We start from the raw sequence: 22,433 nt of genomic DNA, 5'->3' as shown, positions 1-22,433 counted from the left end.
GCGTTCTCCGCAACGCAGATCTTTATAGGGCCCTACATTTGGGACACGACCCCTGTTTGAACCCACTGTATGATATGCATAACACTAGTCACTGAGCCTACCTACTCTAGTACAGCGATGTTACTGAACGAAGTGTGTTATGTTTCCGCAAGCAGCAGACAGTGTTTCCCCGTGCTACGTCCCGATGTGAAGCAACCATTGTCACACCTGGTGTTTTTTTACGTGTTAAATGTTTAGTCTGTTAAGAGTCCCTATTCAATTTCCAGGAAAAATCAATAGAGCTCTTCAATAATTCATGGAGGGACAAGTCCTAGTGGGGATCATCTTAACCATAGCAAAGACTCTCCTCATGTCCCAAATGGCAGCCTGTTTCCTATTTAGTGCACTACTTTTGACCAGAGCCCTGTGGACTATAAAGGGAATAGGGTGCCATTTGGGACACTACCACTGGCTGTGGGGCTGTTAGCACTAGAAGTAGTCTACTCCACACATCAGCCAGACACTAACAACACACAGTTAAGTCCTGTGACTTGTAGTAGTCTACAGGCTGGATCTGAGTACAGCTTAGTGAAGGACTGTTAAGGGCTTCTGTAGAGGTCTACAGGCTGGTTCTGAGTACAGCTTAGTGAAGGACTGTTAAGGGCTTCTGTAGAGGTCTACAGGCTGGATCTGAGCACAGCTTAGTGAAGGACTGTTAAGTGGTTGACACAATATTGGATTCTGTAATGGCAGAATCCAATACTGGACAAGCTTGTTCCCTGAGACCAGTGACTCTCTGAGCTTCTCTTCCAGACAAGCTTGTTCCCTGAGACCGGAGACGCCACTTTCACTGGGGGCGTGGGATTTTATCATTGGAATGTGATACAAAAAGAAGCAACGGTGTGCTTTAGGACCATGCGGAGGCCTCTGAGCGGTTGGGGAGGCTGTTTGGAGTGTTTATCCGACTGGATAAAAAAAATATATATAATAATTATGTCACCCCCCCACTTCTAAACCAAAGTTTCGGCCCTGAAACCACCGACTCTTGGAGCTTCTCTTCCAGACTAGTCTCATGATGAGCCATATCTCACTTATTGTAATTTCTCTCTCTCTTTCTCTTTCTGTCCTCCCCATTAGGTCGACCACAGATGCCTCCCTCCTCCAGGTCAGCCCCCACAGCAGAGCTATGTCCCAGTCCTTTGAGAACCTGCTAGATGATGCCACCTTCGGACTTATTACGGTACAACCTGCACATCCTAGTCTAGAACCTGCCTCCTCACACCCTAGTCTAGAACCTGCCTCCTCACACCCTAGTCTAGAACCTGCCGCCTCACACCCTAGTCTAGAACCTGCCGCCTCACACCCTAGTCTAGAACCTGCCGCCTCACACCTAGTCTAGAACCTGCCGCCTCACACCCTAGTCTAGAACCTGCCGCCTCACACCCTAGTCTAGAACCTGCCGCCTCACACCCTAGTCTAGAACCTGCCGCCTCACACCCTAGTCTAGAACCTGCCGCCTCACACCCTAGTCTAGAACCTGCCGCCTCACACCCTAGTCTAGAACCTGCCGCCTCACACCCTAGTCTAGAACCTGCCGCCTCACACCCTAGTCTAGAACCTGCCGCCTCACACCCTAGTCTAGAACCTGCCGCCTCACACCCCAGTCTAGAACCTGCCGCCTCACACCCCAGTCTAGAACCTGCCGCCTCCCAGCCTCTATACGGGCCTCAGGATTCACAGAACAAACTGTTATTTTAATGAGTTTGTTCTGAGCAGGGCGGTGACTAAATGATGGGGGTTACGGGGGGGTACATGCTCTGAATAGGGGACAACTGGGTAATAAATGATGGGGGTTACGGGGTGGGTACATGCTCTGAATAGGGGAGAACTGGGTAATAAATGATGGGGGTTACGGGGGGTACATGCTCTGAACAGGGGAGAACTGGGTAATAAAGGATGGGGGTTACAGGGGGGTACATGCTCTGAATAGGGGAGAACTGGGTAATAAATGATGGGGGTTACAGGGTGGTACATGCTCTGAATAGGGGAGAACTGGGTAATAAAGGATGGGGGTTACAGGGGGTACGTGCTCTGAATAGGGGAGAACTGGGTAATAAAGGATGGGGGTTACGGGGTGGGTACATGCTCTGAATAGGGGAGAACTGGGTAATAAAGGATGGGGGTTACAGGGGGGTACATGCTCTGAACAGGGGAGATCTGGGTAATAAAGGATGGGGGTTACAGGGGGGGTACATGCTCTGAACAGGGGAGAACTGGGTAATAAAGGATGGGGGTTACAGGGGGGTACATGCTCTGAACAGGGGAGATCTGGGTAATAAAGGATGGGGGTTACAGGGGGTACGTGCTCTGAACAGGGGAGAACTGGGTAATAAAGGATGGGGGTTACAGGGGGGTACATGCTCTGAACAGGGGAGATCTGGGTAATAAAGTTTGTACGCCATCAGCACCAGGCTACATGGCCAGCAGACAGAGGGAATAGTTGTCAGGAGTTGTTTTTAGGTCGCCTCAGGGACTTTTAATTGGATCATTTATCTATTGTCCTTCTCGTTGACATTTTGACTCTAGTAATAAAAATCTTTTTTCTGTTTGAAATAGAACCTCCGTCAGCGCAGGTCTTAGTGTTATCCTTTATAATTAAAAGTGGGCCGTGCCTCTGCTCTCTCCAAAGGAACCGGGGCATGTTGTTAACGACGTCTGGTAATGCGTAGTGGGCAGATAACAGGCCTAACTGTAGTTGCACATTGTTTTACATCCCGACTGCGTTATGGAATAGCAGCTACATCTCATAGACATTAGCTTGGCTGCTGAGGCTGCCTGGCTGAGTGAGAGTACTGTACTCATTATCATTAAGGTTCAGGGTGCCTCCCTCCCTCCCAGCCCAGCCTCCTCTCTCCTGCCCTAGATCAGTTTTACAGGAGCCATTTAGTAAAGCAGGGATTGTGGAGGAGAAGCTAATGAGCCTTGACTTGCTAATAACATTGGGTGGCCTCTCTTCACAAAGGGGTTAACGCTGCTGGAATATTGTTTTCTAATGCGACTCTAAAAAATCCAATTGCGAAGATGAATGAGCAGCGTCTCAGCCGGCCGGTAACCAACGGCAGGAGAAATAGATTGGCCTCTTTTCTGTAAAGTCTTTGATTCCTGTGGTACTTTTGTAGCGAGAGTATAAAAAAAATGAGTCCTTGAAGCATTAGTTTTCTTGGTGATGTGATATTGTAGGCTTTTACTTCTTCATCGTAAGAGTACGCAGTCTGGAGAGTTGAAAGTGTTTCAGGCAGTGGGAGGCCGGGGGAGGGTACTAGGTTGGGAATCTGAGATGATAACCAAGGCTGTTGTGCTCTTGAGATGCTTTCCCCGTTGCTTTTGATGAAAATCGAAAGTTAAAATGTGCAGTAAATCATCTAGCTGTGGGTACTTCCAAATGTAACATTTCACACCTGTGATTAGGTGAAAATAGCACATAGCTAAAATAAGCCCTTGTCATCTTAGTGCTTATAATGAGACTGCAGCTAAACTACATCTGTCTGGTGCCACAGCGTTAACAATGACCTCCTTCATGACCCCTATCTTCCCTGTCATCCCTCTTCTCCTCTCTCCTCTCCCTCTCTCCCGCTCTACTCCTCTCTTGTCCCCGCAATCCTCTTCCTTTTTCCTCTTCTCTCTCTCTCCCCTGTTCTGCTTTACTCCCTCTCTCCTCCCTCTCTCCTCCCTCTCCCCCAACAGAGGTTTTCTCAGGACCCAGTCACCACTACTCTGGGCGGTTTCTCCAGGGTGACCAACTACCTGTTTGATGCGCTCCGGGGTCCAGACACGGAGCTACTGCAGCAGAGGCCTGTCGGGGAGGTGGCTGACCTGCTGAATGAGGCCATACCTGGACTGGACATCAACCAGCAGGAGGAACCAGGCTTTGAGGTTATCACCAGGGTGAGTCAGAGTAGACACTGGGAATGAACGCACACACACACACACACACACACTCTGGAACTGGAAAATGGCGGTGGAAGAAATGGCAGCAGTTTTACCGTCTCCTAACCAATTGTGCTACTATGTGTTTTTTTCGCGTTATTTGTAACTTATTTTGTACATAAAGTTTCTGCCACCGTATCTTATGGCAAAAAAGAGCTTCTGGATATCAGGACAGCGATCACTCACCTCGGATTAGACCAAGATTTTTTTCTACAACAAGCAGACAAACAGGACATTCTCCGAACACCCGACAAGGCCAACATCCCAGTTATTTGCAAGAGGAAGAGACGCGGGTACAGAGGACACAGAGCGGGATGCCTTGGGAGGATCCGCAGAAGGTGCGTGGCAAAGCTGCCGTTACCGTAAATATTACTCGCCAACGTGCAATCATTGGACAATAAATTAGATGAGGTACGATCACGAATATCCTACCAACGGGACATCAAAAACTGTAATATCCTATGTTTCCTGGAATCGTGGCTGAAAGATGACATGGATATTCAGCTAGTGGGATATACGCTGCATCGGCAAGATAGAACCGCATACTCCGGTAAAACGAGGGGGGGGGGCGGTCTGTGCATATTTGTAAACAACAGCTAGAGCACGAAATCTAAGGAAGTCTCTAGATTTTGCTCGCCTGAAGTAGAGTATATTGTGATAAATTGCAGGCCACACTACTTGCCTAGAGAGTTTAAAGCTATACTTTTCATGGCTGTTTATTTACCACCACAGACAGATGGTGGCACTAAGACGGCACTCAGTCAGCTGTGTAAGGAAATAAGCAAACAGGAAACCACTCACCCAGAGGTGGCGCTCCTAGTGGCCAGAGACTTTAATGTAGGGAAACTTAAATCAGTTCTACCAAATTTCTATCAACATGTTAAATGTGCAACCAGAGGGGGAAAAATTCTAGATCACCTGTACTCCACACACAGAGACGTGTACAAAGCTCTCCCTCGCCCTCCATTTGGTAAATCCGACCACAACTCTATCCTCCTGATTTCCGCTTACAAGCAAAAATTAATGCAGGAAGCACCAGTGACTCGGTCTATAAAAAAGTGGTCAGATGAAGCAGATGCTAAAATACAGGATTGTTTTGCTAGCACAGACTGGAACATGTTCCGGGATTCTTCCGATGGCATTGAGGAGTACACCACATCAGTCACTGGCTTTATCAATAAGTGCATCGAGGACGTCGTCCCCACAGTGACTGTACGTACATACCACAACCAGAAGCCATGGATTACAGGTAACATTCGCACTGAGCTAAAGGGTAGCACTGCCGTTTTCAAGGTGCGGGACTCTAACCCGGAAGCTTATAAGAAATCCTGCTATGCCCTGCGACGAACCATCAAACAGGCAAAGCGACAATACAGGGCTAAGATTGAATCATACTACACCGGCTCCGACGCTCGTCTTATGTGGCAGGGCTTGTGACACGAGCCTACCAGACGAGCTAAATCACTTCTATGCTCGCTTTGAGGCAAGCAACACTGAGGCATGTATGAGAGCATCAGCTGTTCCGGACGACTGTGTGATCACGCTCTTTGTAGCTGACGTGAGTAAGACCTTTAAACAGGTCAACATTCACAAGGCTGCGGGGCCAGACAGATTACCAGGACATGTGCTCTGGGCATGTGCTGGCCAACTGGCAGGTGTCTTCACTGACATTTTCAACATGTCACTGATTGAGTCTGTAATACCAACATGTTTCAAGCAGACCCCCATAGTCCCTGTGCCCAAGAACACAAAGGCAACCTGCCTAAATGACTACAGACCCGTAGCACTCACGTCCGTAGCCATGAAGTGCTTTGAAAGGCTGGTAATGGCTGACATCAACCCTATTATCCCAGAAACCCTAGACCCACTCCAATTTGCATACCGCCCAAACAGATCCACAGATGATGCAATATCTATTGCACTCCACACTGCCCTTTCCCACCTGGACAAAAGGAACACCTATGTTAGAATGCTGTTCATTGACTACAGCTCAGCGTTCAACACCATAGTACCCTCAAAGCTCATCAATAAGCTAAGGATCCTGGGACTAAACACCTCCCTCTGCAACTGGATCCTGGACTTCCTGATGGGCCGCCCCCAGGTGATAAGGCTAGGTAAAAACACATCCGCCACACTGATCCTCAACACGGGGCCCCATCAGAGGAGCGTGCTCAGTCCCCTCCTGTACTCCCTGTTCACCCACGACTGCATGGCCAGGCACGACTCCAACACCATCATTAAGTTTGCAGACGACACAACAGTGGTAGGCCTGATCACCGACAACGACGAGACAGCCTATAGGGAGGAGGTCAGAGACCTGGTCGGGTGGTGCCAGAATAACAACCTATCCCTCAACGTAACCAAGACTAAGAAGATGATTGTGGACTTCAGGAAAAGGAGGACCAAGCATTTTTCATTCTTTTTACTGTTGTTTTTTTCTTTTCTTCTTCTTCTATGAGGTGAACAATAGGTAATTGTTCACCTCATACCTTTTTTGCACTATTGGTTAGAGCCTGTAAGTAAGCATTTCACTGTAAGGTCTACACCTGTTGTATTCGGCACATGTGACAAATAAACTTTGATTTGAGTTGACCTGTCTTGGTGATAAACACAGGCTTAGGAAACACATACAGTTGATCAGATCTGACAGTGTTTAACGTCTCCAGAACCACATCAACATGACCTACTGTAGCAATCTTCTGAGATGTGAAGCACGGCTGCTTACTGCCTAGTGCCCACCTGTCTCACTGGCTAGATGGGACTCTCAGCCAGGACCCGAGCAGACTGGCTAGATGGGACTCTCAGCCAGGACAAGTGTAGACTGGCAAGACGGGACTCTCTGCCAGGACAAGTGTAGACTGGCAAGACGAGACTCTCAGACTGTCTAGATGGGACTCTCAGCCAGGACCAGTGCAGACTGGCTAGATGGTACTCTCAGACAGAAGTTCCCTTTTTCCTCACACACACAGCTCTACCGTCTGTCTCCATTAAACCAGGAGGTTGTGGTAACAGCCACCCAGTTCCTCTCTAATTGCCTCTGTTTTAATTAGAAGTGACCCTCTGCTCTCAGCGTTGCCAAGGCAACCTGTGCTGCTAGCTAGCCTCCTCTCCTCTCCACAGGTGTGGTTGAGTGTGATGTTGGATGACATGTGCCTTGCTAAACATAGAAATAGTCACCACACACAACCCACTCAGTGGAATGGCACCCAGAGTGGAACGGCAAAATGTCACACTTGCTGTGCTTCTCAGAAATGAGAAATCCACTTAAAAATGTTTGAACTTTGTTTCTCAGTAGGTCTGTAGGCCAGAGTGGGGACCTGGGTATACCTGTAGGCCAGAGTGGGGACATGGGTAGACCTGTAGGCCAGAGTGGGGACATGGGTAGGTCTGTAGGCCAGAGTGGGGACATGGGTAGGTCTGTAGGCCAGAGTGGGGACATGGGTAGGACTGTAGGCCAGAGTAGGGACATGGGTAGGCCTGTAGGCCAGAGTGGGGACATGGGTAGGTCTGTAGGCCAGAGTGGGGACATGGGTAGACCTGTAGGCCAGAGTGGGGACATGGGTAGGCCTGTAGGCCAGAGTGGGGACCTGGGTAGGCCTGTGCAGAGTGGGGACCTGGAGGACCTGATCTGTAGGCCAGAGTGGGGACATGGGTAGACCTGTAGGCCAGAGTGGGGACCTGGGTAGGTCTGTAGGCCAGAGTGGGGACCTGGGTAGGTCTGTAGGCCAGAGTGGGGACCTGGGTAGGTCTGTAGGCCAGAGTGGGGACATGGGTAGGTCTGTAGGCCAGAGTGGGGACATGGGTAGGTCTGTAGGCCAGAGTGGGGACATTGTTTCTAGACACCAGCTATATGCCTCCATCGCCGCCTCCTCTGGTTCTAATAACCATCTTCACTACAGTGTCCCAGTGCACCATCGCCGCCTCCTCCTGGTTCTAATAACCATCTTCACTACAGTGCACCATCGCCTTTTACTACAGACAGCCGCCTCCCCTGGTTCTAATAACCATCTTCACTACAGTGCACCATCGCCGCCTCCCCCTGGTTCTAATAACCATCTTCACTACAGTGCACCATCGCCGCCTCCCCCTGGTTCTAATAACTATCTTCACTACAGTGCACCATCGCCGCCTCCCCCTGGTTCTAATAACCATCTAGGTGTTATTGTAATAGAGAACGTGTTCTCAGTAATCAATATATGAATAATAAATAAATATAGAGGCACTATCTTGGCCAGGCTGTAATAATATATGCCGTGAGGCAGCAGGTAGCCTCGCGGTTAAGAGTGTTGGACCAGTAACAGAAAGGTCGCTGGTTCGAATCCTCGAGCCGGCAAGGTGGACAAATCTGCCGTTCTGTCCTTATCCCCAACAACAACAACTGCTGCCCCCCCCGGCACCACTCTGATTCAGAGGGTTAAATGAGGAAGACACATTTCAGTTGTACAACTGACTAGCTCTCCCCTTTCAGCGTTAGGACTGTTTTCCTCAACTGACTAGGACTCCCCTTTCAGCGTTAGGACTGTTTTCCTCAACTGACTAGGTCTCCCCTTTCAACGTTAGGACTGTTTTCCTCAACTGACTAGGTCTCCCCTTTCAGCGTTAGGACTGTTTTCCTCAACTGACTAGGTCTCCCCTTTCAGCGTTAGGACTGTTTTCATCAACTGACTAGGTCTCCCCTTTCAACGTTAGGACTGTTTTCCTCAACTGACTAGGACTCCCCTTTCAACGTTAGGACTGTTTTCCTCAACTGACTAGGTCTCCCCTTTCAACGTTAGGACTGTTTTCCTCAACTGACTAGGTCTCCCCTTTCAACGTTACGACTGTTTTCCTCAACTGACTAGGTCTCCCCTTTCAGCGTTACGACTGTTTTCCTCAACTGACTACGTATCCCCTATCCCATTTAGCAGATGCTTTTATCAAACCAGACTTAGTCGTGTGCATACATTTTTACGTATGGGAGGCTCCAGCGAAAATCGAACCAACGACTCTTGGCTTTGCAAGCGCCATGTGTTTTCAATCTACCTGGTTTAAATAAAGGTTTATACATTATTTAAATAGATCTGTGGTGAGTAAATGGTAAATAAATTAGACCTCTTTCTCTCGCTCGCTCTCTCTCACTTCGATTGGCTGATGATGCAGAGTGTAACCTCTGAGTCGAGGAGGAATGCAACGCACGCCAGATTTTTTAATTAGATTTTGATTACATGAACCTCCTGGCTGGCCACTTTATTACCTTGTGGAAATCATTAGAAAAGAGGGAGAAAGATCAATAGTGTAAATATGCTACTTTACCTTTTAAAACAACCTCTGTATAAAGAGCCACACTATACGAAGTTGATCAGATATGCAGCTTTGAAGGTCCCCAAGAACACAGTGGCCTTCATCATTATTAAATGGAAGTAGTTTGGAACCACCAAGACTCTTCCAGGGGCTGGCCGCCCGGCCAAATTGAGCAAATGGGGTAGAAGGGCCTTGGTCAGGGAGGTGACCAAGAACCCGATGGTCACTCTGACAGAGCTCCACAGTTCCAGAAGGACAACCATCTCTGCAGCACTCCATCAATCAGGCCTTTATGGCGGAGTGGTCAGACAGAAGCCAATCCTCAGTAAAAGGCACATGACAGCCCGCTTGGAGTTTGCCAAAAGGTACCTAAAGGAATCTGACCATGAGAAACAAGATTCTCTGTTCTGATGAAACCAAGATTGAACTCTTTGGCCTGAATGCCAAGTGTCACATCTGAAGGAAACCTGGCACCATCCCTACGGTGAAACATGGTGGTGGCAGCATCATGCTGTGGGGATGTTTTTCAGTGGCAGGGACCTCAGACTGGGGCGAAGGTTCACCTTCCAACAGGACGACCCATAAGCACACAGCCATGACAATGCAGGAGTGTCTTCGGGACAAGTCTCAATGTCTGAGTGGCCCAGCCAGAGCCCAGACATCTCTGGAGAGACCTGAAAATATCTGTGCAGCGACGCTCCCCATCGAACATGACAGAGCTTGAGAGGATCTGCAGAGAAGAATGGGAGAAACTCCCCAAATACAGGTGTGCCAAGCTTGTAGCTTCATACCCAAGAAGACTCGAGGCTGTAATCGCTGACAAAGATGCTTCAACAAAGTACGGAGTGAAGGGTCTGAATACTTATAGAAATGTCATATTTCAGTGTTTTATTTTTTATAATATTTTTTTCAAAAAACTGTAAAGACTTGTTTTTGCTTTGTCATTATGGGGTATTGTGTATAGATTGATGACGGGGGAAAAAAATGATATGATCCATTTTAGAATAAGGCTGTAACGTAACAATGTCAAGGGGTCTGAGTACTTTCTGAATCCACTGTATGTAGAAGCTTCGCGGACTCTCTCTTGTTCTGTTTATACAACCCACACCTTCAGCAAAATATTTTCACTGACATGAGAAAAGATATTCCTAAATCTCTTCCTAGTTATTTTCCAATGAAGGCGTAACAAAATAGCGCTATCTTGTGTATTGGCTGGCTGGATGTTGGATAGTTATGGTGCTGCACACACACACACACACACACACACACACATCCCTGCTTATCACAAAGCTCATGAATTATTGACTCCTATTTACAGTCCATCCTTCTCCCCCCCCCTTATCAGCCCTGTCCCCATGGAAACAGTTCTCCGCTTCGTAGCTTAGGCTTTAGTTAGTCTTTCTTCCTGGCTGGATCCGCTTCTTCTATCTCTATCTCTCTGAGCAGAACTGTTCAATTGACTTTAAGTGGCTGAAATGAGGACAGAATGTAGTAGCTACGGTATTGTACCAGGTTGTTGGCCTGGCAAACAGACCATCACACAGCTGTCAATTGGACATGTGTGTAGGCTAGTACTGGACACAGAGTTATATGTGACATATACACACACACTTGAAATAGCTTTTTAAATGATTTCCATTTAAGCTTGGGGTTTTGTTGGATTTCAATGGGGGTCGTGACCCTCATGAGTTGGACTTGACACCCCTTATCCTGTCTGGTCTGTCTGGTCTCCCTGTTCAATTTAAGGGCTTTATTGGCATGGGAAACATATGTTAACATTGCCAAAGCAAGTGAAATAGATAATTAACAATTTACAGTAAACATATGTCTATATACAGTGTTGTAATGATGTACAAATGGTTAAAATACAGAAGGGAAAATAAATAAACTTAAATATGGGTTGTATTTACAATGGTGTTTGTTCCTCACTGGTTGCCCTTTTCTTGTGGCAACAGGTCACAAATCTTGTTGCTGTGATGTCACACTGTGGTATTTCACCCAGTAGATATGGGACTTTATCAAAATTGGGTTTGTGGATTTGTGTGATCTGAGGGAAATATGTCTCTCTAGTATGGTCATACATTTGGCAGGAGGTTAGGAAGTGCACCTCAGTTTCCACATCTTTTTCTGCAACTGTGTACTCACTGTTTAGGGCAAAATAGCATTCTAGTTTGCTCTGTTTTTTTGTTAATTACTTGACACATTGAAAATGATCATCTTTTTGTTTTCTCATGATTTGGTTGGGTCTAATTGTGTTGATGTCCTGGGGCTCTGTGGGGTCTGTTTGTGTAAAGAGCCCCAGGACCAGCTTGTTTTCTATGGTGTCTCTATGGTCAGGCTATAGTCACTGAGTCTGACCTTCCATGTTTTCTATGGTGTCTCTATGGCCAGGCTGTGGTCACTGAGTCTGACCTTTCATGGTCAGGCTATAGTCACTGAGTCTGACCTTCCATGTTTTCTATGGTGTCTCTATGGCCAGGCTGTGGTCACTGAGTCTGACCTTTCATGGTCAGGCTATAGTCACTGAGTCTGACCTTCCATGTTTTCTATGGTGTCTCTATGGCCAGGCTGTGGTCACTGAGTCTGACCTTCCATGTTTTCTATGGTGTCTCTATGGCCAGGTTGTGGTCACTGAGTCTGACCTTCCATGTTTTCTATGGTGTCTCTATGGCCAGGCTGTGGTCACTGAGTCTGACCTTCCATGTTTTCTATGGTGTCTCTATGGCCAGGCTGTGGTCACTGAGTCTGACCTTCCATGTTTTCTATGGTGTCTCTATGGCCAGGCTGCGGTCACTGAGTCTGACCTTCCATGTTTTCTATGGTGTCTCTATGGCCAGGCTGTGGTCACTGAGTCTGACCTTCCATGTTTTCTATGGTGTCTCTATGGCCAGGCTGTGGTCACTGAGTCTGACCTTCCATGTTTTCTATGGTGTCTCTATGGCCAGGCTGTGGTCACTGAGTCTGACCTTCCATGTTTTCTATGGTGTCTCTATGGCCAGGCTGCGGTCACTGAGTCTGACCTTTCATGGTCAGGCTATAGTCACTGAGTCTGACCTTCCATGTTTTCTATGGTGTCTCTATGGCCAGGCTGCGGTCACTGAGTCTGACCTTTCATGGTCAGGCTATAGTCACTGAGTCTGACCTTCCATGTTTTCTATGGTGTCTCTATGGCCAGGCTGTGGTCACTGAGTCTGACCTTCCATGTTTTCTATGGTGTCCTGTCTCTATGGCCAGGCTGTGGTCACTGAGTCTGACCTTCCATGTTTTTCTATGGCATCCTGTCTCTATGGCCAGGCTGCGGTCACTGAGTCTGACCTTCCATGTTTTTCTATGGCATCCTGTCTCTATGGCCAGGCTGCGGTCACTGAGTCTGACCTTCCATGTTTTCTATGGCATCCTGTCTCGATAGCCAGGCTGTGGTCACTGAGTCTGACCTTCCATGTTTTCTATGGTGTCCTGTCTCGATAGCCAGGCTATAGTCACTGAGTCTGACCTTCCATGTTTTCTATGGCATCCTATCTCGATAGCCAGGCTGTGGTCACTGAGTCTTTACATTGTTAATGTCTTTCTTTGTTTAAATTCTTAGATTTTGACAAGGTATTTTGCTAATTTGATATCAGTCCCCTCCCTCTCTCTCTCTATAGTGTGTTATTGGTGTAGCAGTACCATGCGTAGTTAATGCAGTATTTCCATACTCTCCCTATCTGTCCTGTCCTGGTAGATTGATCTTGGCGTGCGGCCCATGGTCCGGCGTAGGGAGCCTGTTGGGGCGGAGGAGTGGAACACCAACATGGACCCTGAGGGACGCATGAGGAACATCTCACACCTCAAACAGACCATATTCAAAGGGGTAAGGAACACGTCAAATGTGGTGCCAGGAACCAACTAACGACAGTATGATGTAACATACTGAAACACCAGGAACCAACAAAATGCAGCACAATATAACACACTGAAACACCAGGAACCAACTAACGACAGTATGATATAACACACTGAAACACCAGGAACCAACTAAATACAGCAGGATATAACACACTGAAACACCAGGAACCAACTAAATACAGCAGGATATAACACACTGAAACACCAGGAACCAACTAAATACAGCATGATATAACACACTGAAACACCAGGAACCAACTAAATACAGCATGATATAACACACTGAAACACCAGGAACCAACTAAATACAGCATGATGTAACACACTGAAACACCAGGAACCAACTAAATACAGCAGGATATAACACACTGAAACACCAGGAACCAACAAAATACAGCAGGATATAACACACTGAAACACCAGGAACCAACTAAATACAGCAGGATATAACACACTGAAACACCAGGATTATAACACACTGAAACACCAGGATTATAACACACTGAAACACCAGGAACCAACTAACGACAGTATGATGTAACATACTGAAACACCAGGATATAACACTACACACGATATAAACACTGAAACACCAGGAACCAACTAAATACAGCAGGATATAACACACTGAAACACCAGGAACCAACTAAATACAGCAGGATATAACACACTGAAACACCAGGATATAACACACTGAAACACCAGGAACCAACTAAATACAGCAGGATATAACACACTGAAACACCAGGATATAACACACTGAAACACCAGGATATAACACACTGAAACACCAGGAACCAACTAAATACAGCAGGATATAACACATTGAAACACCAGGAACCAACTAAATACAGCAGGATATAACACACTGAAACACCAGGAACCAACTAAATACAGCAGGATATAACACACTGAAACACCAGGATTATAACACACTGAAACACCAGGATTATAACATACTGAAACACCAGGAACCAACTAAATACAGCATGATATAACACACTGAAACACCAGGAACCAACTAAATACAGCAGGATATAACACACTGAAACACCAGGAACCAACTAAATACAGCATGATATAACACACTGAAACACCAGGAACCAACTAAATACAGCAGGATATAACACACTGAAACACCAGGAACCAACTAAATACAGCAGGATATAACACACTGAAACACCAGGAACCAACTAAATACAGCAGGATATAACACACTGAAACACCAGGATTATAACACACTGAAACACCAGGATTATAACACACTGAAACACCAGGATTATAACACACTGAAACACCAGGATTATAACACACTGAAACACCAGGATATAACACACTGAAACACCAGGATATAACACACTGAAACACCAGGAACCAACTAAATACAGCAGGATATAACACACTGAAACACCAGGAACCAACTAAAATACAGCAGGATATAACACACTGAAACACCAGGACACCAACTAAGCACCGACACACGATACCACTGAAACACCAGGATATAACACACTGAAACACCAGGATTATAACACACTGAAACACCAGGAACCAACTAAATACAGCAGGATATAACACATTGAAACACCAGGAACCAACTAAATACAGCAGGATATAACACACTGAAACACCAGGAACCAACTAAATACAGCAGGATATAACACACTGAAACACCAGGATTATAACACACTGAAACACCAGGAACCAACTAAATACAGCATGATATAACACACTGAAACACCAGGAACCAACTAAATACAGCAGGATATAACACACTGAAACACCAGGAACCAACTAAATACAGCATGATATAACACACTGAAACACCAGGAACCAACTAAATACAGCAGGATATAACACACTGAAACACCAGGAACCAACTAAATACAGCAGGATATAACACACTGAAACACCAGGAACCAACTAAATACAGCAGGATATAACACACTGAAACACCAGGATTATAACACACTGAAACACCAGGAACCAACTACATACAGCAGGATTATAACACACTGAAACACCAGGATTATAACACACTGAAACACCAGGAACCAACTAAATACAGCAGGATATAACACATTGAAACACCAGGAACCAACTAAATACAGCAGGATATAACACACTGAAACACCAGGAACCAACTAAATACAGCAGGATATAACACACTGAAACACCAGGATATAACACACTGAAACACCAGGAACCAACTAAATACAGCAGGATATAACACACTGAAACACCAGGAACCAACTAAATACAGCAGGATATAACACACTGAAACACCAGGATATAACACATTGAAACACCAGGAACCAACTAACGACAGTATGATGTAACACACTGAAACACCAGGATATAACACACTGAAACACCAGGATATAACACACTGAAACACCAGGATATAACACACTGAAACACCAGGATTATAACACACTGAAACACCAGGAACCAACTAAATACAGCAGGATATAACACATTGAAACACCAGGAACCAACTAAATACAGCAGGATATAACACACTGAAACACCAGGAACCAACTAAATACAGCAGGATATAACACACTGAAACACCAGGATTATAACACACTGAAACACCAGGATTATAACATACTGAAACACCAGGAACCAACTAATTACAGCATGATATAACACACTGAAACACCAGGAACCAACTAAATACAGCAGGATATAACACACTGAAACACCAGGAACCAACTAAATACAGCATGATATAACACACTGAAACACCAGGAACCAACTAAATACAGCAGGATATAACACACTGAAACACCAGGAACCAACTAAATACAGCAGGATATAACACACTGAAACACCAGGAACCAACTAAATACAGCAGGATATAACACACTGAAACACCAGGATACCACACTGAAACACCAGGATATAACACACTGAAACACCAGGATATAACACACTGAAACACCAGGATTATAACACACTGAAACACCAGGAACCAACTAAATACAGCAGGATATAACACACTGAAACACCAGGAACCAACTAAATACAGCAGGATATAACACACTGAAACACCAGGAACCAACTAAATACAGCAGGATATAACACACTGAAACACCAGGATTATAACACACTGAAACACCAGGATTATAACATACTGAAACACCAGGAACCAACTAAATACAGCATGATATAACACACTGAAACACCAGGAACCAACTAAATACAGCAGGATATAACACACTGAAACACCAGGAACCAACTAAATACAGCATGATATAACACACTGAAACACCAGGAACCAACTAAATACAGCAGGATATAACACACTGAAACACCAGGAACCAACTAAATACAGCAGGATATAACACACTGAAACACCAGGAACCAACTAAATACAGCAGGATATAACACACTGAAACACCAGGATTATAACACACTGAAACACCAGGAACCAACTACATACAGCAGGATTATAACACACTGAAACACCAGGATTATAACACACTGAAACACCAGGAACCAACTAAATACAGCAGGATATAACACATTGAAACACCAGGAACCAACTAAATACAGCAGGATATAACACACTGAAACACCAGGAACCAACTAAATACAGCATGATATAACACACTGAAACACCAGGATATAACACACTGAAACACCAGGAACCAACTAAATACAGCAGGATATAACACACTGAAACACCAGGAACCAACTAAATACAGCAGGATATAACACACTGAAACACCAGGATATAACACACTGAAACACCAGGAACCAACTAAATACAGCAGGATATAACACACTGAAACACCAGGAACCAACTAAATACAGCAGGATATAACACACTGAAACACCAGGATATAACACATTGAAACACCAGGAACCAACTAACGACAGTATGATGTAACACACTGAAACACCAGGATATAACACACTGAAACACCAGGATATAACACACTGAAACACCAGGATATAACACACTGAAACACCAGGATTATAACACACTGAAACACCAGGAACCAACTAAATACAGCAGGATATAACACATTGAAACACCAGGAACCAACTAAATACAGCATGATGTAACACACTGAAACACCAGGATTATAACACACTGAAACACCAGGAACCAACTAAATACAGCAGGATATAACACACTGAAACACCAGGATTATAACACACTGAAACACCAGGATTATAACACACTGAAACACCAGGATTATAACATACTGAAACACCAGGAACCAACTAAATACAGCATGATATAACACACTGAAACACCAGGAACCAACTAAATACAGCATGATATAACACACTGAAACACCAGGAACCAACTAAATACAGCAGGATATAACACACTGAAACACCAGGAACCAACTAAATACAGCATGATATAACACACTGAAACACCAGGAACCAACAAAATACAGCAGGATATAACACACTGAAACACCAGGAACCAACTAAATACAGCATGATATAACACACTGAAACACCAGGAACCAACTAAATACAGCAGGATATAACACACTGAAACACCAGGAACCAACTAAATACAGCATGATATAACACACTGAAACACCAGGAACCAACTAAATACAGCAGGATATAACACACTGAAACACCAGGATTATAACACACTGAAACACCAGGATTATAACACACTGAAACACCAGGATTATAACACACTGAAACACCAGGATTATAACACACTGAAACACCAGGATATAACACACTGAAACACCAGGATATAACACACTGAAACACCAGGAACCAACTAAATACAGCAGGATATAACACACTGAAACACCAGGAACCAACTAAATACAGCAGGATATAACACACTGAAACACCAGGATGCTGAACCAACACAGTGTAGTCACACTGAAACACCAGGATATAACACACTGAAACACCAGGATATAACACACTGAAACACCAGGAACCAACTAAATACAGCAGGATATAACACACTGAAACACCAGGAACCAACTAAATACAGCAGGATTATAACACACTGAAACACCAGGATTATAACACACTGAAACACCAGGATTATAACATACTGAAACACCAGGAACCAACTAAATACAGCATGATATAACACACTGAAACACCAGGAACCAACTAAATACAGCAGGATATAACACACTGAAACACCAGGAACCAACTAAATACAGCAGGATATAACACACTGAAACACCAGGAACCAACTAAATACAGCAGGATATAACACACTGAAACACCAGGAACCAACTAAATACAGCAGGATATAACACACTGAAACACCAGGAACCAACTAAATACAGCAGGATATAACACACTGAAACACCAGGAACCAACTACATACAGCAGGATTATAACACACTGAAACACCAGGATTATAACACACTGAAACACCAGGAACCAACTAAATACAGCAGGATATAACACATTGAAACACCAGGAACCAACTAAATACAGCAGGATATAACACACTGAAACACCAGGATTATAACACATTGAAACACCAGGAACCAACTAAATACAGCAGGATATAACACACTGAAACACCAGGAACCAACTACATACAGCAGGATTATAATACACTGAAACACCAGGATTATAACACACTGAAACACCAGGAACCAACTAAATACAGCAGGATATAACACACTGAAACACCAGGAACCAACTAAATACAGCAGGATTATAACACACTGAAACACCAGGAACCAACTAAATACAGCAGGATATAACACACTGAAACACCAGGATTATAACACACTGAAACACCAGGATTATAACACACTGAAACACCAGGATTATAACACACTGAAACACCAGGAACCAACTAAATACAGCAGGATATAACACACTGAAACACATGATCAAACGGGACAGTCTCTGTGTCTCACACACACACCACACACACGCCCTCTGCTGTTAATTAAGAGAGTAGCAACAGCACAAACCCATCAGTGCTTTTAATTCCTACATATACTGTTCATCCTTGACAGAGCTAGCTACAGTAGCTCATCCATACTGCATTGTGAGTATGGCCTTGAGCAGTGAGGCAGAACACTCATTAAAGGCAGTATCTGATGCCTCTCTGTAGTCTCTACATGACGGATATAAAAGTGGGGGTCAGCCGCTTTTCAGAGATTGTTTTGTCTCCCGACATCGCTCTCTCTCTGACGCAACAGTTGGAAGTCGAAGGCTGAGTTGAAACTGAAATAGCTCTGTTAGGCCTGTTTTTGTTTGTTACTTACTGTAGGACTGTGGAAATAAAAGCTGTTCGTCTCTCCTCTCTTACTTTCTCTCTCTCCCCCATCCCTCTTTCTGTCTCTCCTTCCCTCCTAGGGTCTGTGTCATGTGTTGAGGAAGGAGGGATGGAAGTTTCTACTGGGCTACTTCCCCTGGGAGAGCACCCAGGAGGAGAGGAGTCGTCTGACCAGGAGGAAAACGTAAGACACACTCCTACTCATTAGGAGACGGAGGAAAACGTCAGAGAGACACTCCTACTCATTAGGAGACTGGGAGGAAAACGTCAGAGAGACACTCCTACTCATTAGGAGACTGGGAGGAAAACGTCAGACACTCCTACTCATTAGGAGACTGGGAGGAAAACGTCAGAGAGACTCCTACTCATTAGGAGACTGGGAGGAAAACGTCAGAGAGAGACTCCTACTCATTAGGAGACTGGGAGGAAAACGTCAGAGAGAGACTCCTACTCATTAGGAGACTGGGAGGAAAACGTCAGAGACACTCCTACTCATTAGGAGACTGGGAGGAAAACGTCAGAGACACTCCTACTCATTAGGAGACTGGGAGGAAAACGTCAGAGACACTCCTACTCATTAGGAGACGGAGGAAAACGTCAGAGAGACACTCCTACTCATTAGGAGACTGGGAGGAAAACGTCAGAGAGACACTCCTACTCATTAGGAGACTGGGAGGAAAACGTCAGACACTCCTACTCATTAGGAGACTGGGAGGAAAACGTCAGAGAGACTCCTACTCATTAGGAGACTGGGAGGAAAACGTCAGAGAGAGACTCCTACTCATTAGGAGACTGGGAGGAAAACGTCAGAGAGAGACTCCTACTCATTAGGAGACTGGGAGGAAAACGTCAGAGACACTCCTACTCATTAGGAGACTGGGAGGAAAACGTCAGAGAGACTCCTACTCATTAGGAGACTGGGAGGAAAACGTCAGAGAGAGACTCCTACTCATTAGGAGACTGGGAGGAAAACGTCAGAGAGAGACTCCTACTCATTAGGAGACTGGGAGGAAAACGTCAGAGAGACACTCCTACTCATTAGGAGACTGGGAGGAAAACGTCAGAGACACTCCTACTCATTAGGAGACTGGGAGGAAAACGTCAGACACTCCTACTCATTAGGAGACTGGGAGGAAAACGTCAGAGACACTCCTACTCATTAGGAGACTGGGAGGAAAACGTCAGAGACACTCCTACTCATTAGGAGACTGGGAGGAAAACGTCAGACACTCCTACTCATTAGGAGACTGGGAGGAAAACGTCAGACACTCCTACTCATTAGGAGACTGGGAGGAAAACGTCAGAGACACTCCTACTCATTAGGAGACTGGGAGGAAAACGTCAGAGAGACACTCCTACTCATTAGGAGACTGGGAGGAAAACGTCAGAGACACTCCTACTCATTAGGAGACTGGGAGGAAAACGTCAGAGACACTCCTAGTCATTAGGAGACTGGGAGGAAAACGTCAGAGACACTCCTAGTCATTAGGAGACTGGGAGGAAAACGTCAGAGAGACACTCCTACTCATTAGGAGACTGGGAGGAAAACGTCAGAGAGACACTCCTACTCATTAGGAGACTGGGAGGAAAATGTCAGAGAGACACTCCTACTCATTAGGAGACTGGGAGGAAAACGTCAGAGAGACACTCCTACTCATTAGGAGACTGGGAGGAAAACGTCAGAGAGACACTCCTACTCATTAGGAGACTGGGAGGAAAACGTCAGAGAGACACTCCTACTCATTAGGAGACTGGGAGGAAAACGTCAGAGAGACACTCCTACTCATTAGGAGACTGGGAGGAAAACGTCAGAGAGACACTCCTACTCATTAGGAGACTGGGAGGAAAACGTCAGAGAGACTCCTACTCATTAGGAGACTGGGAGGAAAACGTCAGAGACACTCCTACTCATTAGGAGACTGGGAGGAAAACGTCAGAGACACTCCTACTCATTAGGAGACTGGGAGGAAAACGTCAGAGAGACTCCTACTCATTAGGAGACCGGGCGCTCCTCCATGGTTGACACATGCTCTCTGTCAGATCTGCATCATAACAGCTCTGTTGATATAATACTAGGATAGGAAAACCCAACAACTCTCACTTCCTGTTGTCTTTATGCTCGTAGAGAGATCCTCACAACGTTTTATGAATCAGTAAGCTTTACATTTACAAGTAATGTAACTTCTATTTAAGAATGGCTAATACATTTCAGTTTGAAAACAAATGTTTCTGTTCAGATGGCGTTGTGAGCACAGTATGAAGAGAGTACTAGTTCTCATAGCTCAGCACCCGGTTATGTTGAAAACCAGTTGAAGGGAAGTAAAGTGGTCCATACTATTCTGTTTAAACGCCACACAGTCAACACACCCTAAATGAGATTAGGGCTGGGAATTGTCAGGGACCTCACAATACGATATGATCAAGATACTTATGTGCTGATTCTATATGTATTACGATTCGATATTTGCGATTTGATGTTCCAAACATATTGCTAACTAATTGTCTGCTGTAGAAAGACGATGAGAAAATTAGTTTTGATCAGTTATGGAAATAAGTGCTGAAAACATGTTGGGTCACTATTTAAAAGGTCCAATGCAACTGTTTTTTTTAAGTAGTCTGAGTGGGGAGGGGAAAACTGAAAACTTGCTGTTATTGGCAGAGAGGTTTGGAACTCTCTTTCTTATTGGTCTATTAACTAATTTAAGGCCAAAACTCCATCCCACCAAAACAGACGGAAATTTCAGGCGGTCTTTTCAAACAGCTCTTACGCGAAAATGTCTATCATTTTCACAATATTATTCCAACTTCATAGTGTGGGAATATATTTAAAAGACAGAGAAATCAAGATTTTGACTGCACTGGGCTTTTAAAAATAAGATGGGAGAACAAGCTATAGGATGAAAAAGACCAGTGTTTTGGCACAGGTAAAGCGAACTAGCGCTACCTAGCAAAATCAAGGGATCTATAATATGGTCCAAAGTAATATTGCGATATGTAACTATCTATTCCCCCCCTATCACTAATGTCATATGTGAAATATTCCCCGTCG

The 22,433-nt window shown here is 45.0% G+C and overlaps 1 protein-coding gene across 1 annotated transcript in view; it reads left to right on the top strand.

Moving 5' to 3' along the window:
- The window catches only part of LOC106576658 (TBC1 domain family member 15), a 58,074-nt gene that overhangs the window by 13,350 nt on the left and 22,291 nt on the right, over positions 1–22,433 (top strand). The window contains exons 2-5 of the mRNA XM_045700211.1: positions 1,117–1,219; positions 3,724–3,924; positions 12,968–13,096; positions 19,465–19,568. Of these exons, the coding sequence (XP_045556167.1) occupies positions 1,117–1,219; positions 3,724–3,924; positions 12,968–13,096; positions 19,465–19,568 (537 nt within the window). The remainder of the gene's footprint in view (positions 1–1,116; positions 1,220–3,723; positions 3,925–12,967; positions 13,097–19,464; positions 19,569–22,433) is intronic.

Source organism: Salmo salar, chromosome ssa17 (assembly GCF_905237065.1).
Source record: "Salmo salar chromosome ssa17, Ssal_v3.1, whole genome shotgun sequence".
NCBI lineage: Eukaryota > Metazoa > Chordata > Actinopteri > Salmoniformes > Salmonidae > Salmo > Salmo salar.
This window is presented reverse-complemented; position numbering and strand designations above follow the sequence as displayed.